The following is a 21,496-nucleotide window of genomic DNA, read 5'->3' on the forward strand; positions in this document are numbered from 1 at the left end:
CTCTGGTGCCATGGGGTAAACGAGAAATACTCGAATCTTGCTAGTGGCTACCAAAAGGCTGCTTGGACTACCTCCTTAGAAGTAATATTTCTTAAATAACTCCAGCCTCAACAATAAATAGCCAAGGTGCCATTTATTCAAAGTATTTCTTCCCCAAGAAAAGTGGAATTTTGAAAAACATTATTTCTTTTACTGATTTTGGCAATTTTTTTCCTAAATCAATATGTTAACCTTAGATTATTTACATTCTTGTTCTATACAGTATTGGAATGTACTATAACTCACATTTTAAACAATGGTTTTAAATGGAATGATCCTAATAGTTTAACAAAGAATTCAAATTCCATAAATGCCTCATTTTAACAGTGTACTCTCTTGTAACAAAGTATAACCTAATGTTTCTATTAAGGTTGACTCTGCAAATCATGGTAGTAAAGCCTAGAGATGTGTCCTAAACCTAGGCTTATCCTGGGGCAAGTAAAGATTTCTATGCATGTAGAAAATAAAATTAAAATAATCATTTTACAATGATTTGACTCATTTTGGTTAAGTGTTAAAAATGCAACCACTATAAACAATTTCAGAGATCACAACAAACCTGACTCTTTGACAGATTCAGTCTTCGATAATTGTTTTTTCTTCTCTGATTTTATTAGCATTTCTTCCTCCAATGATACCTCTTTTTCCTTAGCATTTTTTGGAACTGGGATACTTTCAAAATAGCCTGAGTTCAACAATTTAGATAGTAGATCTTTCATGTGTTTGTCTAAGAAAGAGTGATTAAGACTTCGTTATCACATAGCCTAATAGTTCATGGAAAATTATTTGGAATAGAAATCGTAATATAATTTTATCCTAGTTGTAGTATGTCATTATAACAGTCTACACTGAGGGTATTCAAAGAACTGGTCGTACCATGAAAAGGAAATATGCAGTCCATCGTTACGTCATGCTGAATCAATATAAATTTTAAAAATCAGAATCCCAAAGTTTAGCAAGTCACTTAAGTTTCCCTGGGCCTCCATTTACACCATTTGAAAAATGGCTAAAAATCAGAGACTCCAATCAAGGACTTTATCTAGTATGTTATAAAAGCACACATCTATTCCCTGAGCTGGGAGAAAAGTGATTCCTCCCATCTGCCCCCAAGACATCACAAAAAGCAATTACTCTACCTTCCCCAAGTAATTAGGCTTTAAGAGAAATAAACAACACAATTCCTCAAACATAAACTTTAGAAAAACCTATTTTGGACAACCTCTAAAGAATTTTTAAAGTATAAAATTCCATGATTAAGATTCTACTCTTGAGTTATGCTATATTTCACTCCTAGCACATCACCATTTGATGATCAAGAAAAATCTTAAAATGATGTTATTAAAGTCACTGTACCATAAATAGGTCTAAAGTCTATTTTAGTTTTAATATCCACTAAAAACATAATTCCCAAATTAAGCAGAGTTCTCATACTTGATTTGGGTCTACTATTCCTTTCACAGAAACACTGTGACACACAGATGACCTTTTTTTTTTTTAATCAAATTCGAGGTATAATTTACAAAATTCACATTTTAAGTGTACATTTTTAACAGATGTTAACAGTCATGTTACTTCCACCATAACCATGATACAGAACATTTTAAACAACTCAAAAAGTTCCCTTATGCCCCTTTTATAATCAATCTCCTCCCTCTACTCCCTGGCAACCACTGACCTGCTATCGTTCTAGTTATGTCTTTTCTAGAATTTCATATAAATGGAATCATACAATATGTTCTCATTTTTTGTCTGGCTTCTTTCACTCAGCATAATTATTTTGAGATTCATACATGCTGTTTCAGTATCAATAATTCATTCCTTTTTTCATTGCTGAGTAGATTCCATTGCATGAATATATCACATTTTGTTTATTAATTATCAGTTGGTGTACATCCGGGATGTGTTCAATTTGGGACTATTAGGATAAGCTGGTATGAACATTCATGTACAAGTACTCATGTGAATGTATGTTTTCAATTCTCTCCGGTACCAGAAGTGTAACTGCTTGGTTATATAGTAAGTGCATGCTTAATTTTATAAGAAACTAACAAACTAGTTTCCAAAGTTTTTGTATCATTTTGCATTCCAGCCAAGCAATAAATTTCTGTGGTTTAAACTTTAAAGGACTTAGAAATTGAGATAGTTATTCATACTTAAATATTTTTAAAAAGGAAGCAATCACTAGTAACAAAAATGTTTACCAGCTTCCAATGAGTTTTCATTATCCTAAACTAGTACACAAAACTGTGTACTTCATGTCCAAACATTTGTACTTGGTCATTTGGCCAAAGCCTATCTAGGAAGCCAAAAGGACTCTTTCTCCCCAGATCATTTCCAGACCAATAGACAACAATATTTCAATAGACTATGTAGCCAAATCATTCTTATTTTCTTAAGCAGGTCTGATAGATAAGCCTTGATATTAACAATATGTGGATTTAAGATTTGTAAATAGAACAGGTACTACCACGCACAATAGAGAACTGAACCCCAAAATGCTCAAGCACTAGTCCCTAGCTCTTGTTCCCAAATGACAGTGACTCGTCACCTCAAAACTCTCCCTAGGCTCCATTTTAGCGAGTACAATTATACAACAGCTGCTTTTAACAGAACTAAACAAAGATATCATTCTGCCGATGAATCTAGTATTGTCAGACATGTAAGTTCTGATGGACTGACACAGTTTCGGCCCTCAATATCATACTAAACTCCTAGATGTAAAGTTTAGTATTTACTGCATAAGTCCAGAGTAGAGAAAACTCACATGTCGTTCCTACCACTGCTTTCTCACTACCTTCCAAAAGGTCCCAAAAGTACAAGGATGACTGCTCCATCTGGTCTTCAACACTGACAAGGAAAAGCAGCAGCAGAACAAAGTGGCTTTAGAGGCACATATATTTATATATGGAGCAGTACAATTTATACAATATAACCCATCAACAATTAAGACATTCAATGTTAATTTTGTGTTTTTTTACTCTTTGGAAATGAAAAATTGAAATTTTATAAAAGATGACTAAATACCCATTTATGGATTTCAAACGTTCAGCATTTTTCCTTAAAACAACTAAAATAAAGATTTTACCAAATACAGCTATTAAGGAATAGAACAAAAAGAGTTTAAAGCAATCAGTGTGGTATCCTTCATTATCAAGTATATGCCCTAGATAAAAAAAAAAAAAAAAAAAACAGTGGAATGGAAATATTAAGAGCTGCATTTGTCTTTAAAGAGAGCAGCTCATTTTTCAAATTGTTTCACTTACATTTCACATATTAAAGTAAGCCACATTCCTTGGATCTACCAAACTGAAGCAAGAGAAGGAAGCATCCGAATAGGTAATGATGATGGAACAGACTATTGGGATGGGAATAAATATATATATATGGCTATATATAAGTAATTAAGAGTTTTATCAGGTTTCTTCCTGCACTGATAGGGCTAATTTCTAAAGCAGTTGAAATCTAACTGCTTTTGCATGGCTAACAGACACAGCATTGAAACAACCTGTATCTAACAAACCAAAAGCATACAGCTTCTGCTCATTAGCTGATTTACTCCATCTAAGCAAAAACAGTAAATAGATACTGTAGGAGAAAAAAATTGGGTTGCCTCAATTTGCTGGTTTTATATTTTAAATTATCAGATTTGTTTCTCAGTATTTACTCACAGCCTAAGAAGAACACTCAATAATTCTTACTTTGACAGTTTAGTGATACTAATCAAGTTAAATTTTATTCACCTCCACTTAAGTACAGCAGTAGTAAGGAGGCAAAGACTCTCAGGTAACACAACAGCCTGATATAATTACAAAAAATTTTTAAGAATATACATAATTAGTATTATGGTTAATACCTATACAAGGTTAAAACTTGATCAGACATTTTAAAAATCAGTGTTACAATAAAGAAGCAGGTTAATGAGATCATTCAAATTCACTTTCTTAGTAGACAGGCTATCAACCTCGTGAGAGTCTGGGCAGGGCAACGTTTCCAAAGCTGAATATATATATATACACATACACACATACATATACATATATACATGCTGAAAAGCTAGACTAAAGTGTTATGTGTCCTGTTTCAGGAAAATATTTTCATTAACTTACCTCAGACTTTCATTTCTTTCAGGACAGGTCAATTTTGAAAATTTAATGAGGTAGTCAAGTTCTTTTAAAGGCAAATACACTGCACCATTCAAGCCCCCTTTGAAGTCTTTCTGTACATGTTCCTGCATCAAGTTCTGTAATACATACTGAACTTGAAGTATAGTGCGAAGCTTTTTCTTCTCAGCCTCAAGTTTTAGCATGTGCTCCCTTCTCTGGGCTTTCTTCTGCGCTTTAAGCAGCTGTTAAAACAAACGCTAATTAAGACTGACAACTCTCCACAACCCATACTAGCAATCCATTCGTCTACAAAAGTCCAATCCCAAAGAGTTGAGATCAGATGATAAATCTCAAATATATAACACTGACTGTGAAACTGACAAGGTCATTTAACCGCCTGCTTGCTTTTTGAGCTAAAGAAGTCACCGAGTACTTAGCTGGTTTGTCTCAGCTAACCAAAGCTAAAGAAGTCCAATATGTGACTCCCAACCCCAGGCTGAACCTAGTACCTCTACTATCACCATGATGAGAAGCAAAGTACCTATCGTTAATGTCTATATTAATCATAAGGTTTTACTTTTCCATATTATGTATACCAAGCCTTTTTAGGCTAAGTATTTTAAGAAAATGCTTCAGTTTAGTTTGGGGTTTTTTTTAAATCTTATGTTCCAGGGGAAGAGTATTTAAAATGGTTGATTTTCAACCAACCAAAGAAGACTGCTTAAAGCATAAGGAACTGAAAACCAAACAGAAATAAAATGTCTTACAAATGTAATGCCAAAAAAACAGCCACAGCAAACAGGGGTTTTTTTAAGCAAAACTGAGAGAGTTTTCATAATAGTTTGTCATGGAAACACACATGGAAAATTAGTGGAATGTAAGTTTTCCCTCAAATGCGTGTGTGTGTGTGTGTGTGTGTGTGTGTGTGTGTGTGTGTGTGTAGACTGAGCAGCTCCGAGTCTACTCTAAAGCTTACAACTGTAATACCTTAAAGTCTGATATAATATGTGGGTTCCAAAAGTGGCTTCTCATTTATAAAATACCAATAACAAAAAGTACCATCTATTTCCACTGAGAAACCCAAAAGGTCTTTTCTCCCCATAGGTGTTTTTCTGTTTGTAATGTTTCCAACGTACTGGATATTTTCCAAGGTATGAAAATTAAGATAACAAAAAAAAAAACTTTTATATTTTTCCTATAGATGAGTTAAAGTACTTTGATTCAGCATCAACATTTAAAACTCTACAAAAGAGACATTCATAAATCCTAATCAAGATGGGGCCTTAAAAAAAATAAACCTCAGGAAAAAGATTCATTATGGCATTATTAATTCCTCTCTACAGGGTATGAAAGCAACTTAATAAATATGACTTGTGCTACTACCAGGGACAAGAGACAATGGCTGAAGATAAAATTTTAAGAGTGAGAAATGGACTGGTTGGGGGTTACGTGGGCAAGGGTATTTTCTTCAGGACGGCAAAGGCTCAGAAAAGCTTTTTCCAAGACCTTAATATGGACTTACACCAATAACACTTACCAAACTCAGCTTCTGCTTGAGAGGAGGAAAGACGATAGAGGTGGCAATTCTAGCTCTCCAAGACAGTGGGATTCCCTTGGACACAGATTCATGATGGTATAAGAAAAGGCAGTTGGTGCTGAGGACATCTTCAGGACTATATCACATGATTACCTCAGATCTCTCTTTGGCCACCTCCCAGGGTTGGATTAGGTGTTTTTATGGGCTCAGGTCATCCTGAACTTCCCCTATCAAAGTATCTATTATATGAAATGCTTATCTTTTTCTTTAGCTGCATCCCCCTTACGCTTCAGCTCCATGATGGCAGGGACTATACCTCTGTTGTTCACCAGTACATCACTAGTACCCAGCACAGAGTCTGACACATGACAGAACCTCAAATATTTATTGATTCTATCAGGTATCAAGTAAGAAACATGCTGTCTCCTACGTCATAATCAGATGTCATGAAAACCACTGACAGCAGCCTATTCTTATTTATGTGGAAACTAAGAAATCAGGTGACTTCTCTTCTTTCAGTTGAAAACTGATTTAGAAAGAAGATATGAAGTAAACTGCTGTCAACCAATAGCACTGAACCATAAAATTTATTTTCTGAACCATGACTTAGAATGATAAATCCCCAAAGGACAAAGCTCATATCATGAAGATAAAGAGAGATGTGGTGGGCTGAAGGCTTCCAACTTTAGTTTGAAGGGAAAGAAGAAAATGCTACACAAACTGCAAAACAGGCTACCATAGAAGAGGTCTGACGAAAGAGTTAAAAAAGAAAGCCCCCAAATTCCTAGGCTGGAAGGTACTTCGCTATAAAAATTGTGAACCTTGGACTTCCCTGGTGATGCAGTGGTTAAGAATCCGCCTGCCAATGCAGGGGACATGGGTACCAACCCTAGTCCAGGAAGATCTCATATGCCACAGAGCAACTAAGCCCGTGCGCCACAACTACTGAACCTCTGCTCTATAGCCCACACGCCACAACTACTGAAGCCCAGGCACCTACAGCCCGTGCTCTGCCACAAGAGAAGGCACAATGAGTAGCCCCCCCCCCCACTCACCGCAACTAGAGAAAGCCCACGCACAGCAATGAAGACCCAACGCAGCCAAAAATAAATAAATTAATTTTTAAAAAAAAGTGAACCTCCATAGGTGCCTGGCACATGGATGGTGTTTAAAAAAAGATTTAAATCTAAATATTTGCAAATGAAGCAACTGACAAAGGATTAATCTCCAAAATTTACAAGCAGCTTATGCAGCTCAATAACAAAAAAACAAACAACCCAATCCAAAAATGGGCAGAAGACCTACATAGACATTTCTCCAAAGAAGATATACAGACTGCCAACAAACACATGAAAGAATGTTCAACTTCATTAATCATTAGAGAAATGCAAATCAAAACTACAATGAGATATCATCTCACACCAGTCAGAATGGCCATCATCAAAAAATCTAGAAACAATAAATGCTGGAGAGGGTGTGGAGAAAAGGGAACCCTCTTGCACTGCTGGTGGGAATGTAAATTGATACCGCCACTATGGAGAACAGTATGGAGGTCCCTTAAAAAACTACAAATAGAACTACCATATGACCCAGCAATCCCACTACTGGGCATATACCCTGAGAAAACCATAATTCAAAAAGAGTCATGTACCAAAATGTTCATTGCAGCTCTATTTACAATAGCCCAGAGATGGAAACAACCTAAGCGTCCATCATCGGATGAATGGATAAAGAAGATGTGGCACATATATAGAATGGAATATTATTCAGCCATAAAAAGAAACGAAATTGAGCTATTTGTAATGAGGTGGCTAGACCTAGAGTCTGTCATACAGAGTGAAGTAAGTCAGAAAGAGAAAGACAAATACCGTACGCTAACACATATATATGGAATTTAAGAAAAAAAAATGTCATGAAGAACCTAGAGTAAGACAGGAATAAAGACACAGACCTACTAGAGAATGGACTTGAGGATATGGGGAGGGAGAAGGGTAAGCTGTGACAAAGCGAGAGAGAGGCATGGACATATATACACTACCAAACGTAAGGTAGATAGCTAGTGGGAAGCAGTTGCATAGCACAGGGAGATCAGCTCGGTGCTTTGTGACCGCCTGGAGGGGTGGGATAGGGAGGGTGGGAGGGAGGGAGACGCAAGAGGGAAGAGATATGGGAACATATGTATATGTATAGCTGATTCACTTTGTTATAAAGCAGAAACTAACACACCATTGTAAAGCAATTATACTCCAATTAAAGATGTAAAAAATAAATAAATAAATAAATAAAAAGAACATGATACATTGGGAAAAAAACACCTGAGTGGAAAATGAAAATTTGACAGGGTAACTCAGAAAAGAGAGTTAACAGAAATTTTTAAGTATTATAAAAATATACTTCAAACCTCCAACCAGAAGGCAGATATAAAAGATCTTTTTTTTAGCACAATGGACCAAAACTAAATAAACTTAACATATGGGGGGTGGGGGGACGGGGAATCAATCACACAAGAAAAAAAATGACTTAGAAGTATTGTATCTAAAACAGCCTAGAAGTATTTAACAACTGTGAAACTAATGGAAAGTATTATAATTAAGTGATGAATAAGTAAACACGAGTTAAAGTGTGCTATGGATAACAAAGCTAATATCATCTTAGACTTGCATTAACAGAATTATCCAGAAAACAGAAGGAAGTGTCTCTATACTACACTATTTTAGGTTTCACAATACCTTTCAAAAGTTAATTAAGTCAGACATCCAGAAGAGAGCAACTCAGAACTATATTTTACAAGGATTAAGATGGTAGCTGTCTTCAGCTTCAGAATGATGTTTTGGGGTTTTTATTTTTTTATTGGTTCTTTTTTGATGCCACAGGAATGGAGAAGAGAATTTTAATTCGCCAAACAAGAAAATATCCCAAAAGTAGAAAAGACTATCTTATGAGGCATGCTCCCCATCTCAGAAATGAATTTACCAAATTATTTCCTCAATTGGTAGAACATGATCTTTCAAGGGCCATCTAACACTAAGATTCTAAAACAATGAAGAATACTTCATTAATGAATGCTTAAGACTTCACTATTAATTACTGATTAAATCTGTGGAAGAGAAAAGTTTGAGTTGCCAACACAGAGCAATTGAAACAAGCAGTGGGACCAGACTTAACGCTATTTAAATGTAAGATGAACCATAAATTTTCCTGGTAATAACTACCACGCTCTCAAGAAGAGTCTACCAGTAACGCTAAACTTACAAGCCTATGTAATATAAATTTTCAAGCCTATATTCTAAAACGTCTTTAATAAATGTTATCTGTCAAAATAGTTTTCATGCCCCTTCTCAATGATTTCCGTAATTCCACAGTGAAATAATACACATTAGATAACTAACACTTTATTCACGATGCCTCATATTCAGATAACATTTGTGCTGAGACTCTAGAAATCTGAAAACACTAGTTCTTCAGAAACTATACTCCTCCCCACCTCCCCCGATAAAATATCAGCAGGAATGAGATGAACAATAACCAAACACCATTATCAGACACTTGATATTTTCTTCAAGATCAGTGGTTAAGTTCGTTTTAGGAAAAGCAAAGAAAACATACTCACATCTTGGCTCAGTCCAGAAAAGGTTTTCTGAAGCTCCTTGGCAAATTCTAAGTTATGTAGCACTTCTTCATATTTCTCAACTGCTTCCTACCGAACAGGATAAAAAAAATCAATTCTGTGAACTTCTAAGTACAAATATCTCAAAATAAGTTCCTTAATAACAGCAGAGGAGATTTAAGACTTTAGGAACTAGCCATTTACTATACATACTCAAAAAAAGTATGGAGAAAGTATTTAATAGAAGTTACATAAAGTTAAATTTAAAAATTCAATTGTTTATGCTAGAAATCTGAACCATAATAATAATAAAGCTGACTATCTATAAAGTCTAAGGTCAGAGAGGCCTGTGGGTTTTAAGAGCACTGAGCCAATAGGATTCCTCTGTCAATATTCATTCACTACACAAATATATTACACAAATAGCACAGTGAGAATCACACAGATGAAAGCAACCTCAAGAAACTTATACTATGGTAGGAAAGACTTGTAAATAATTACCTATAACAGACAAATTAAGTATTGTGACAGAAATATTGTATATATATATATATATATATTTTTTTTTTTTTTGGCCACACCGTGCAGCTTGTGGGATCATAGTTCCCCAACCAGGGATTGAACCCGGGCCCTCAGCAGTGAAAGTGCAGAGTCCTAACCACTGGACTTCCAGGGAATTCCCTGTAAATTTAAAGAGGAAAATTTTCTTTGAGATTTCACAGATGAACGAAGTTGATAATTAGAGAAGGGGTAGGTTGTTTTGTTTTGTTTTTTAATTGGGGTATAGTTGTTTTCCAATGTTGTGTTAGTTTCTACTGTACAGTGAAGTAGAATTCCCTGTGCTATACAGCACGTTCTCATTAGTTTTCTATTTTTTTGGTGGGACTTTACCTCAAAGGGCCATTATGAAACAGAACAAGATGGGGAACTTGTCCAATCAGACAAAGGCATATTACAAAGCCTCCATGGTTAAAATAATATAATATTCCACTTCTGGGTATCTACCCAAAAGAAATTAAAACATATGCCCACTTAAAGACCTGTAAGTAAATTTATATAGTACATTATTCATTATAGCCCAAAATAAAAACAATCCGAATATTCAGCAACTGGTAAATGGATAAGCAAAATGTGTTATAACCATACAAAGGAATTCTAGTTAGCAATGAAAATAAATGAATTACTGATACATGCTATAACATGGATGAACCTCAAAAACATAATGGTAAGTCAAAAAAGCCGGATGCAAGACTTTATTTTATATGAAATATCCAGAAAAGCCAAATTTATAGAGATAGAAAGCAAATAAGGGCACAAAAGAGAACTTGAAGGGGTTATAGAAATGTTCTAAAACTCGATTGTTGTGATAGCTGCATAACTCTACAAATTTACTATAAATTATTGAATTGTACGTTTACAATGGGTTAATGTTATAATATATTTATGATACCTCAATAAAGCTGTTTTTAAAATAATCTGATAGTACTATGTCTTTATAAAGGTACAGAACAATTAGGAACTCCTGTGTACTCCTTGTCTTAGCATAAATTGGTACAATAATTTTGGAAAATAGTTTAACATTTTTACTATGAAGTTAACTATGGGTATACCCTACAACCCAATGATAGGTATACACCCTGAAGAAATCTTACACCTGTACCTCAGTAACACATATAAGACCAATCAAAGTAGAATGCCAAAAAATAAACAACTCAAACATCCATCTATTTACAGACTACTAAGTAGAGAAAAACAGATGAAATATAGCTACTTGCATCAATATAAAAATCCTAAACATAATGAATAAAAATGATAAACTGAAGAATATACAGTATAACATTTATCATAAGTTTCAAAAAAGCAACCCTAACAGATTTAAGGACAACAAATTAGTCCTGTTAAAACAAAAGGAAGGGAATGAGGGGGAAAAAGTTCAAGGTCAGGTTACAGGAAAGAGAGTTCTGCAAAGGAGCTTCAGTGTTGTTGGTAATATACTATTTGGGTTGAGCAGTGGGTTCTGACACTTGCTTTATTATGCATTGTAACTTACGTGCAATACTTTGTTTGGACTACATATTTCTTAATAAAACAGGTAGAGAGGCCTTCCAAATACAGAACCAAGAATGCACAGATAACATAACCATATCATACAGTCCTCAAAGGGATGTAAAACTAAAAAGGAATACCGCTTCATATCTACTCCCAAATGGTATTAACTTTGACTCAAGAAAAGCAAAATCAAATGGGAACTACCTCGACTTCCCATCATCAAATGTGGATCCATCCTTTCTTTCTCTCTTTCTTTATATACTGGAGGAGATGTCCTTCCACCTGTGCCCTGGATCCTATTCAATTCTGCCTTCATGGGAGATCTTACTCTGATTCTCTCTTTAATGTCTTGAGCCTCTCCCTCTCTGTTGATGCTGAAACCAGCATTTAACAAGTTCAAGTCTCCCCCAACCTAAATAAGAAAAATAAAAAGTGCCTTTCTGGCAACCACATCCTTCCAGTCTCAGACATATATCAAAAATGCCTACACAGTTTCCATTTCCTCCTCAGCCCTTATCAACCTGAACTGTTTCCACCATTCCACCAGAACTGTCCTGGCTAAAGTCAGCGATGTCAGTCCCATCCTTTAAACCTATGCATCTTGTATAGCTCTCATTTTGGTTAACTTCTCAGAAGACTTCAACATAAAGGCATCCTCCTGCTCTACTAAGATCCCTTGTTTTTTTGTAACACTAACTTCCCATTTCTCCAGCTTTTTATTTACCGGCAATTTTTCCATTAACTATTCTCACCTCAGTTTTTAAGCACTTATAAAGATAATAGGACCTACATCACAGAGATGTGCAATTTAAATGATTTCACGTTTATAAATCACTGAGAATGATGCCTGGCCCGAAAGTAAGTTCACTATCAATATTTTTAGCCACTATCAATATTATTATCCAAACATGAAATGTCAGATTTCTTTAGCATTCTGTCTTACGCTTCTTTTCTGCTTTCTATACTCTCACCCGTGATAGTCTCATCTTTTCTCATGGCTTCAATTAGCAGCCATACAGGTGATAGATCTGTAGACTAAACTTCTCTATGCTCCAGACCTTCTCATAAATACTTACTAGATATCTCACCCTTTAATGTTTCACAGGCACATTAAAATCAATGGTCCAAAATTGAGCTCTTTATCCCATCCTCCCAAAACATTCTTCTCTCCCGGTGTTTCCAAGCCCAATAAATGGTTTTGCCATCCACCCAACTGGTCAAGCCAGAAACCTGGAAACCACTCTTGGTTCTTCTCTCTATTCCTACACAGTACCAAGCTATGTTGATTTTACCTCTCAAATCCAACTACTTTATTCAAACCCCTCTGCCACTATCTTGGTACCAGCTCCCAAAAGCTCTGACCTAGACTACAGGTATAGCAGCTGAAAGCATCAAGTACCCTTGCCTTTTGCTCAAGCACTCACTTGAGTCTCGGTTTTCCGTTTCAAATCCAGACCTGAATCAAAATAGACATTAAAGTTACAAATGGGACTCTAAAAAACTTCATTAAGACACTTTTCTTACTATTTTAAAGGAGAAATCTAAGTTTATGTTAGCAATAGTGAAATCTCAGAAGTCTATAGCTTAGTCTCAACAGGTTACTTAAGAGTTACTACCAAAAGAGGTTATATTAGCTAGGCACATATAATCACGCAGATCATAGAAAGCTTTATTTACAGTATTACAAATAACTGTTGGGTTGAAGAAGAAATACAAACTGAATTACAAAATTTCTAGCCAACAATACTGAAAACAGTATCAAATCAAATCTATAGTATCAGCCAAAGCAGTGCTTGAAGTAATAGTCACAGCTTTAAATACATATAGGTTGGTGGGGGGGGGGGGGGGGGGGGAGGACAAATTAACCACTCAGCTTAAAGATAGAAAATGAAGCAAATAAACCAAAGGAAAGCAAAAAGATAAAAGGCGTAGGAGAGAAAAAATAAAAGCTGGCTTTAAAAAAGAATTTTTTTAAGCTACTCACTAACTTAATTGAGTAAACGAGGAAATACAACCACACAAAGTTAGAAATAAAGTAATACAGAAATAGGCTTTTATAAATAATTACTTTGTCCCAATCTTTGCAAATAATTTTTTAAAACTGGATGAAATATTAGTGATTTTCAAGGAAAAGTTTTAAAAAGTTGACTCCAAAAACAATAAAAATCTAAACAGATCAATTTTCAAAGAAAAATGCAGAATATTTTCAAAGCACTCCCACCCAAAAAAGAACCAGGCTGACAGTTTGAGAGCATTTCAACCAAACTTTAAAGTATTATGGAAACACTGACACCACATTAATAAAGAATGAACAGGCAGAGCACAGATGTTTAGAGCAGTGAAACTATTCTGTATGTTACTATAACAGTGGATACATGCCATTACGTATTTGTCAAAACCCACAGAATGAGTTGAACCCTAATGTAAGCTATGGACTTTGATGATGATGTGTCAATGTAGGTTCAATTGTAACAAATGTACTACTCTGGTATGGAATGGTGACAGCTGAGAAGGCTGTGCGTGTGTGGTGGGGTCAAGGGGTATACAGGAATTCTCTCTACTGTCGGCTCAATTTCTAAAGCTGCCCAAAAAATAAAGTACACTAAGAAAAAAAGAAGCAAAAATAAAGGCCCCAGAAGTATCTATATTAAGCTAAACTGTATACAGGCTTCAAGAAACTATGGACAAATACAAAGTAACCTATTAGAATCATTATTTTGTAAGATGAGAAATGAACAGAGGAAGGACAGGGTGAAAGAAAAACTATCTTTTTTAATATTTCCTGATTTCTAAACTATGTGAATTACTTGCAACTTTAAAAACTAAACTTAGAGCTTTTAAATTAAGTACTATACTACTGACAACAGTTCTCTGAGGGGTCAGATTATAGATTTTTTTTCTTCTGACTCATCTGCATTTTCTAAATTTCTACCTTAAGTATATATTCCTTGTATGAGATGTTATTTCTCAAAAGTACCACTAACTATATACTTAATCACACCTAAAAACCTAACATTCAATCACTTTATATTTAGTAAATCTATATGTAATACATATTTAAATGCCTACCATATACTATAAACCATTCTAAGTACTAGGAAAACAACAGTGACAGACAAAATCTCTACTTTAATGGAACTTACAGTGTAAGAGAAGGAGAGATAAAACTTTACAGTTTGTCAGAGAAGCACTTTTATTAAGAAAATTAAAGCAAGGAAAGGAGCAAAAGAGTGTGAATGGGGGAATGGAGGTATGGTATTGTCAGGACATGCGTTACTAAGATGACCTTCAAATAAAAAGCTGAAGGAGATTGGGAATGGAGCCATTTAGACATCTGGGAAAAAAGCATCCCAGGCAGTAAGAACAGCACATGCAAAAGCCCTGAAGTAGAAGTGTGGCTGGGATGTTTGAGGACCAGCAAGAAGGCCAGTGTTGCTGGGATGAAGCCAGCAAGAGAGAGAAGTGCAGGAAATGCAATAAAGATGTAAAAGGAAGTGGGGAGCACATTCCGTAGGGCCTTATAGGACATTTTGCCACCATGATGGGAACCAATAGGGAGGGACTTTTGAGCAGAGGAATGACCATCTGACTTGTATTTGAAAAGAATTACTGAGGCTACTATGTTAAGAATAGACTTAGAGAGAGAGCAGAAATAGAAAAACCTGTGAGGAAGCTGTTACAGTAATGCAGATGAAAGGTGATGTGGTGTGGAACAGGAAGGCAGAAGCAGAATTTATGAGAAATGGTCTGTTTCTGGATTTATTTTGAAGGCAGAATTGACCAGACTTGCTGATGGGCTAGATATGAGGTATGAAGAGAAAAACGAGAAATTCTCCAAGGTTTTGGGCAACTCCATCCTTCTAATTCATCAAGCCATTAACTGACATAGTGAAGGTTAAAGGAGGAACAGGTTCTGGGAAGCAAAATGAAGTCAAAGATGTCAAAGACAACTGGACATAAGAATCTAGAGTTGAGAGGACTCATCTATTGGCAATATAAATTTGGCATTTGTCAGGATATTACTCAAGAAATCTAAATTCATACTATAGAAGCAACATGTAGTTGTGAAGGCAGTAATGAAATGCTGAGATTAAAGTTTACCTGGCTGGAGCTCTGAAATATAGCATATCCTCGACATTTCTTACAGAGCTATCATGAGAACCACCAACCTCCCCACTCCCATCCCCTATGTTTCCCCAAAGTCAAAAACACTACTGTAACAGAACATTTCCTCCAAGGGTATTTACACAAAGGGAAGTTTCATCACTTTAAAAGTTATCGAATATACCATGACTACTTAAAAACAAAGCCATGTTGAAACGCTGAAATGTCCAGCTAAGTCCTTTCACCAGCTATCTAAGCCCATCATTCTCGGAGCTCAGACAATTCAAATCTGTGCCTCAGCAAAACTGTAATTTACTACATCACAAAAATTCGAGGTCAGTGAAGAACAGCCAATATGGCAAGGGAAAAGCCCTTGAATACCAGGACCTATGATTCACAACCAAAAATTTTAGTTAAAAAAGATAAAAGACAATAGATCTACAAGCTAGATCTAATAAGTTTTAGATTAATTTTGTCCCCATCTTAGCCAGGAGATGTGATCAGGTCAAAATGGCAAACATCAATAAAGCATCTTTTAAATTTTCCATATAGCAAAAACTCTCCTTCACCACATTAGATAAAATTTGCAATTACCAGGTATATCATGGGAAGGTAAACAATATTTTTAAATGTGGTAAATAGTAAATAGTTATAGTAAGATTTTAAAAAAAAAAAAAGGCCCAACATCTATCTATCAGATAAACATGCCTCCTGCGAAGGAACATGGCAATTCAGGATAGAAAAGCAGGGAGAAACCATCAAAGGAATTAGAGGGAAGCAACTAGAGAAAACCAAGGTAAGCTGTAGTAAATATTCTTTTATATTTCAGAGCAGAGAGATGTTAGGTTTAGAAAAATAGAAAGCTAGATGATTCCCTGCTCTTCTCCTTTAGTCCACTCTAGTGAAAGGTTAATTTAAATCCATACGTTAACTCTTAGCGATAGTCTACATTTTCCCTCTTATTTGACAACACACACACCCATCCGTACACCATCTACTAGTGCAAAAGAAGTAAAGTCAAAACTATGAGATCTAATAGGTGAAGACAAAGTCTTTGAAAAATCCAGTGGATTCTCACTCTTCTTTTTTAGCCTATCAAATCTTTGGTCTCCCCCAAATTCATCTAGAGTTTTACTAAGAAAAGAAAATCAGTAGGTCTGGCCAAAGGATCATAAACCACTTACCAACTGGTCTGGATTAAGTTGCTCTCCATTTTTCAGGCGATCCTTGTAATCTTCCAGTTTGAGCTACAAAAGAGAAACTTGTATCTACTACAACCTGATATAAAATTCTGAAACAAACTAAATACCAGACTGTTCCTTATGAAAACAAAGTTCTTGAAGTTAGCTATCAATCTGTAAGAATAACATTTTACTACGAGGCAAGCAGAAATTGTAGGTGAGTTCCAGTCAGGGAAAAAAATATTACACACAATCAACATTAGTCTGGAATTACAAAAGTTAAGCAGTAATAAAACCTTTTTCTCTTAATGGCCTCTATAATTAGACTACGTGACACACAGGGATTTAATCAATCATATGCTCCTAACCCAGTGGTGCTCAATCAGGGGCAATTTTGTCCCCCAAGGTTATACGACAATGTCTGGAGACATTTTTGGTTATCACAACTTGGGGGATGGGAGGGAGGAAGAAGGTGCTACTGGCGTCTTGTGGGTAGAGGCCAGGGATGCTGCTGAACATCCTACAGTGCAAAGGACAGCCCCCCCACAACCAAGAATTATCCAGCCCAAAATGTCAATAGTGTTGAGACTAAGAAGTCCTACTCTAACCTCATACTGAAACTGTTACCTGTTGAATTATGTAGGCATTTGTTCCATAGGAAACTTCCTAATGGAAGTACAGAAATGTAAAATACTTCTTTTCTAGAATTATAGTAGCCTCAACTTGCAGCTATTTTTCATATAAAATTTGATATTTAAGTAAATAGATGACAAATTAATTGCATTTATTGTCCACATAATAATGACATGACCCTTTATGGTATTCTAAAAGCAATGTTTAGGCTCCTTCCATATTGGCTGGATAGCTTTAAAATGCTCTTCCAGAAGCTTGAAACAAATGTATAAGTACTGACCAGATTGGTATTCACAATTAAAGAGGCACTATAGTTAAACTGAAGAGCATAATTATACATATATATGTAGTTCCTCCACCTGGGGTAAGACATTAATGAGTCTCTATCAATAGATCCTGCTTTGACTAATTTCCCACAGTGGCAGGGGATTTGTGCTGACCCAGGCACACTCACCTTATCACACTTGTGATCAACTGCATGCATTCAAAAGACAACTGGTGAGAGCTAGGGCTACAGAGAAGCTACTAGTAACTGGCTCTTCTTCACTACCTTCCTAGTGTGTGTGTTGGTGGGGGGGGGGCGCCAAGGGAGGGGAGAAGGGGGAGGAAAAAAGAGTCAACCAGACTCTTAAAAATCTCTTCACCCTCCTCCATTAAAAGCAACTTTCCTAGGGTTTAACTAGGTCTTGGCATAAAAATATTTAAGAGTTCCTAGGTCCAGATAGTTATTAACTCACCTTACTATCCCAAGCAAAAGAGAATCATGACACAACAAAGCTACGTGCAGTACTGTTTCACAGGCTACATGACTCAGGAAATGAAGAATGATTTGGATCTTTACATCAGCATTTACTGTAACGTTAGGCTGATTATAACCCTGAGTAACTTCACAAGGCTCTCTACAATGCTTTCACCTACCAATCTTAAACGATAACCTAGCAACACAAAAATTAGTGCTAAAACATTTTCTGGCTCTACCATCATTAAAGCTTCCAAAGACTGCAGCAGCTATACTGCAATATCAACTGCTGCAGAAAGTCACAAGGAAAACAAGCTAAAAAATTCAGACTATTACTCATTTATGAAAAAAAACATTAATACTACACTCAAAGAATTAATCTGACGTAAAGTAGCCAGCTCTTCAAGTATTTCAACAGTAGCATGCATAATAATTTTACCATGAAGAATATTTTTATTCAATTATTCTGACAAATCAAACAGAAAGTGTTTAATATAGCCAATATTTAGCCCACTTGTACATTTTAGCCAGCTAAATCTCAAGGTTACTTAAATCTTTAGGAAAAAACTCTTTAGGAAGAATACCTATGAGCCCTGATAGAAAGCAAAAATGCCAGTTCCTTAACCCTTATTTAAGATGGTGCATATACAGGGCTGGGAGGAAAAAAAAAAAGTTACCTTCTTTTTCTCGATGTTTCTGATTTTGTGTTTAAGGCATATGAGTCCATTATCAATATATGTCTCATATGCTTGGGAAGGAGAGGCAGCAGAACCGAGAGCAGGCTGCAAGGGGCTCATGGCCCGCTGGCTTTCCCCATGCTGACTGTGGTTCACTTGGGGCTTGGCTGACTTCATATTCCCCTCCTTTCCCTCCTCCGAATGGCCTGAAGGTGACTGGTAACCAAATGGAGATGAAGAGAGTTGCACCATTGAAACAGATGAGTCTGAAACAGGGAAGAAAAAAACAAAAAGTATAAAAGTCAATTACGACTAGAGGCTTTAAATTCCCTGAAAAGTCTAGACCCACGCCCTCAAAATTCTCTTCCACAGAAGTGAGCTCAAAACCTAATGATGCTTTAAATACCACACTTCCATTTCACTACCTTGAAGGCAATTAGTGCCACGCACTGGCGCCTTTACGTAGGCAAAAATCTACAATATGGGGGACGTTTCCAGAAATTCAATTTCCCACACAGGGAGGAAGAGCCGCTAAACAAGCAGTGGCTTCAGAGCTGAGAGCAATCCACATATTGAATAATTTCTATGGTCAAGTGATGACACACAAAAAATAAGCCTTCCCCATCGGGACAAGGCAGCCATTCGAAACTCTCTACATTATCCCTCACCAGCAGCCCCGACCCCAATCACTAACAACGACTTTTAAAAGAAAATCCCGAGCACACACAATTCTTTTAGAGCTCTCATTCACTAAGTGAAGAGAAACTTCTTGAACAAGAATGCTAACTTCCCTTTGATTGCTCTGGGGCCTATAAGGCAAGTCCGTCACTACTGGACATTTAGAGCGAGGTACTCTGTGAAGCTGAGACCGCCCCGAGTTGGTGTTCAGTTTTGTTTAGACTAACCACTCACATCCAACCGGTTTAAGGGCTCATCCTGGCGAGTCTTACACCGTCCCGACCGTGACCCTAGCTCCCCCTCCACCCCCGCGCATCAGCGCTATTCCCCCCACTCCCCTTGAGGAGCATCCCCAAAGCAAGGGCACAACAGGCCCCAGGCAGCCGGCGCGGATCCCAAGCCCCTGCAGGGCCCGGGCGAGAGGCGCTTCTACGCGACGGGCCCTCGGCACCCCGAAGGCAGCGACCCCCGCCCTCCCCACAGTCCTCCGGACGCCGAAGCACACGGCCGGGGCCACTTCTGCAGGTGCCTCTAGGAGACCGACCTGCAGTAAGACGCACGGGCCACCTGCCCTCCAGGGCCCCGCCCCGAGAATGCCAAGCCGCCCCTGCACTCACGGCGGCGGCCGCCCAACCCTGCCCACCCACGCGGGCCGGCCACCTGACCCCGCGCCGCCGACCCAGGCCGCGGCAGCCAGGCTTCACCTCCGCAGGCCGCCGAGGCCGCTGCCGCCGCCACTGCCGCAGCACGGGCCCGCCTTCGAAAGCCGGCGGGAGCCAGGAGAGCTGCGGAGGTGGACCAGCGCCACCCCGCACTCGCGTCTCCTCCTCCAGTCTCCTCCCTCTCCCGTCCCAGGCCTCGCTGGCCGGGTCTGCGGCGCCGGACGCTCCGCCGACTTAGCCGCTCTCACCTAGGCCCGCCCTCAACCCCGCACGGGGCTTATATGGGCGCGCCCCGCCCCCAACCGCTCTCCCAGCCTCGGGCCGCCGCCGCCTCCTCCTTCCGGTTCCCAGGTCCTGCAGCCGCCGGCCTCCGCCCGGGGGGCGTTTGCGCCAGGCCCAGCTGCGGCGCGAAGTCGGTCGCGAGAGGGCGCGTTCTCCCAGCGATTGCGCAGATTGCGGGGCACCAGGTGGGCCTGCTGAGTCGCCGCCGGGAGCTGGCGGGCCGCAGACCCGGCAGCCCTACCCGACCTTGATGATTGCATCCAGTAACAATTGGATGTGCGACCTTGAACAGGTGATTTCGATCACTCGAGAAGCGCAGCGAGCCCTTTGTGGAATTGCCAGTTAAACCGAGCTTGAGCCTCTGGTGGTTGAGGTGGGCACTGTTGAAATGCAGGGATGCCTTTGACCCCCAGATTCCATCCTTCACAGTAGGACGGGGAAAAAATCAGTTTCCTCAGAAAGGACAGCATGTATGAGCAAAATGCTCCAAACCAGCGTTGCCATAAAAACGGAGTGGGTGACTCCGCAACCTTCAGTAACAAGATTTTATTTAGGCTGTGTCATTTGTTGCTTTGAAACAGATTAATTCGTTGTCACTCAGAGAAAAAGCTGATAAAAATCTTGGTAAGGTTGCATCAAATTAAGAGAAAAGGCTGGAAATACATCAGTGTTTCTGAAGGAAGTTATGGTGTTTCTCATACCAAAAGAATAAGAGGGGAAAAAAAGAAAAGAAAAACAGGAATACCTACCATGTGTCCAGCTATTACACCAAATAGAATTGTTTTAGGTCCTGTCCTTGGGGCTCTGATAAAAGTTATTTAGACTAGCAAGAGAAGAACAGAGAAAAATCAGAAGTATAATCAAGGAAACCAAAGTCCAGTTTAAAAAGTGTTGGGGAAACCTACACAAAAATTATCATGTTTTTTAACATTTCTTGATACAGTATTTTGCCAGTTTTTATCTGTGTTCTTTTCCGTCTCTGGAAACCTATTGTACCTTAATGTTTCATTTTAGCTTTGAATCTCTGAATCCCATATGTGACCTTGAGGGTCAGACAAATACTACACTGTCCATTTGTTTCGTTGTTTACAACCAGAGATAGAGCAGAAGCTGCTAAACGTGAGGGGAGGAAGCAAAAAAGTGGACAAAGTTAAAAAAAAATGTGAAGGACACACTTGGATCAACGATCAGGCTCAAAGTTACAG

General features: G+C 37.9%; 1 protein-coding gene across 21 annotated transcripts in view; it reads right to left on the reverse strand.

Moving 5' to 3' along the window:
- The window catches only part of CAPRIN2 (caprin family member 2), a 42,090-nt gene extending 21,699 nt beyond the window's left edge, over positions 1-20,391 (reverse strand). For 12 of the 21 annotated variants that reach the window (XM_067696067.1, XM_067696065.1, XM_067696064.1 and 9 more), the window contains exons 1-7: positions 20,052-20,185; positions 18,670-18,935; positions 16,624-16,686; positions 9,290-9,376; positions 4,146-4,384; positions 2,804-2,886; positions 599-766 (exon numbers count right to left, since the gene is read on the reverse strand). In XM_067696067.1, the coding sequence (XP_067552168.1) occupies positions 599-766; positions 2,804-2,886; positions 4,146-4,384; positions 9,290-9,376; positions 16,624-16,686; positions 18,670-18,921 (892 nt within the window). In that variant the 5' untranslated portion in view covers positions 18,922-18,935; positions 20,052-20,185. The other 9 variants (XM_067696071.1, XM_067696070.1, XM_067696068.1 and 6 more) reach the window with 6 other exon arrangements.
- Between the last annotated feature and the right edge of the window lie 1,105 nt (positions 20,392-21,496).

Source organism: Pseudorca crassidens, chromosome 11 (assembly GCF_039906515.1).
Source record: "Pseudorca crassidens isolate mPseCra1 chromosome 11, mPseCra1.hap1, whole genome shotgun sequence".
Lineage (NCBI taxonomy): Eukaryota > Metazoa > Chordata > Mammalia > Artiodactyla > Delphinidae > Pseudorca > Pseudorca crassidens.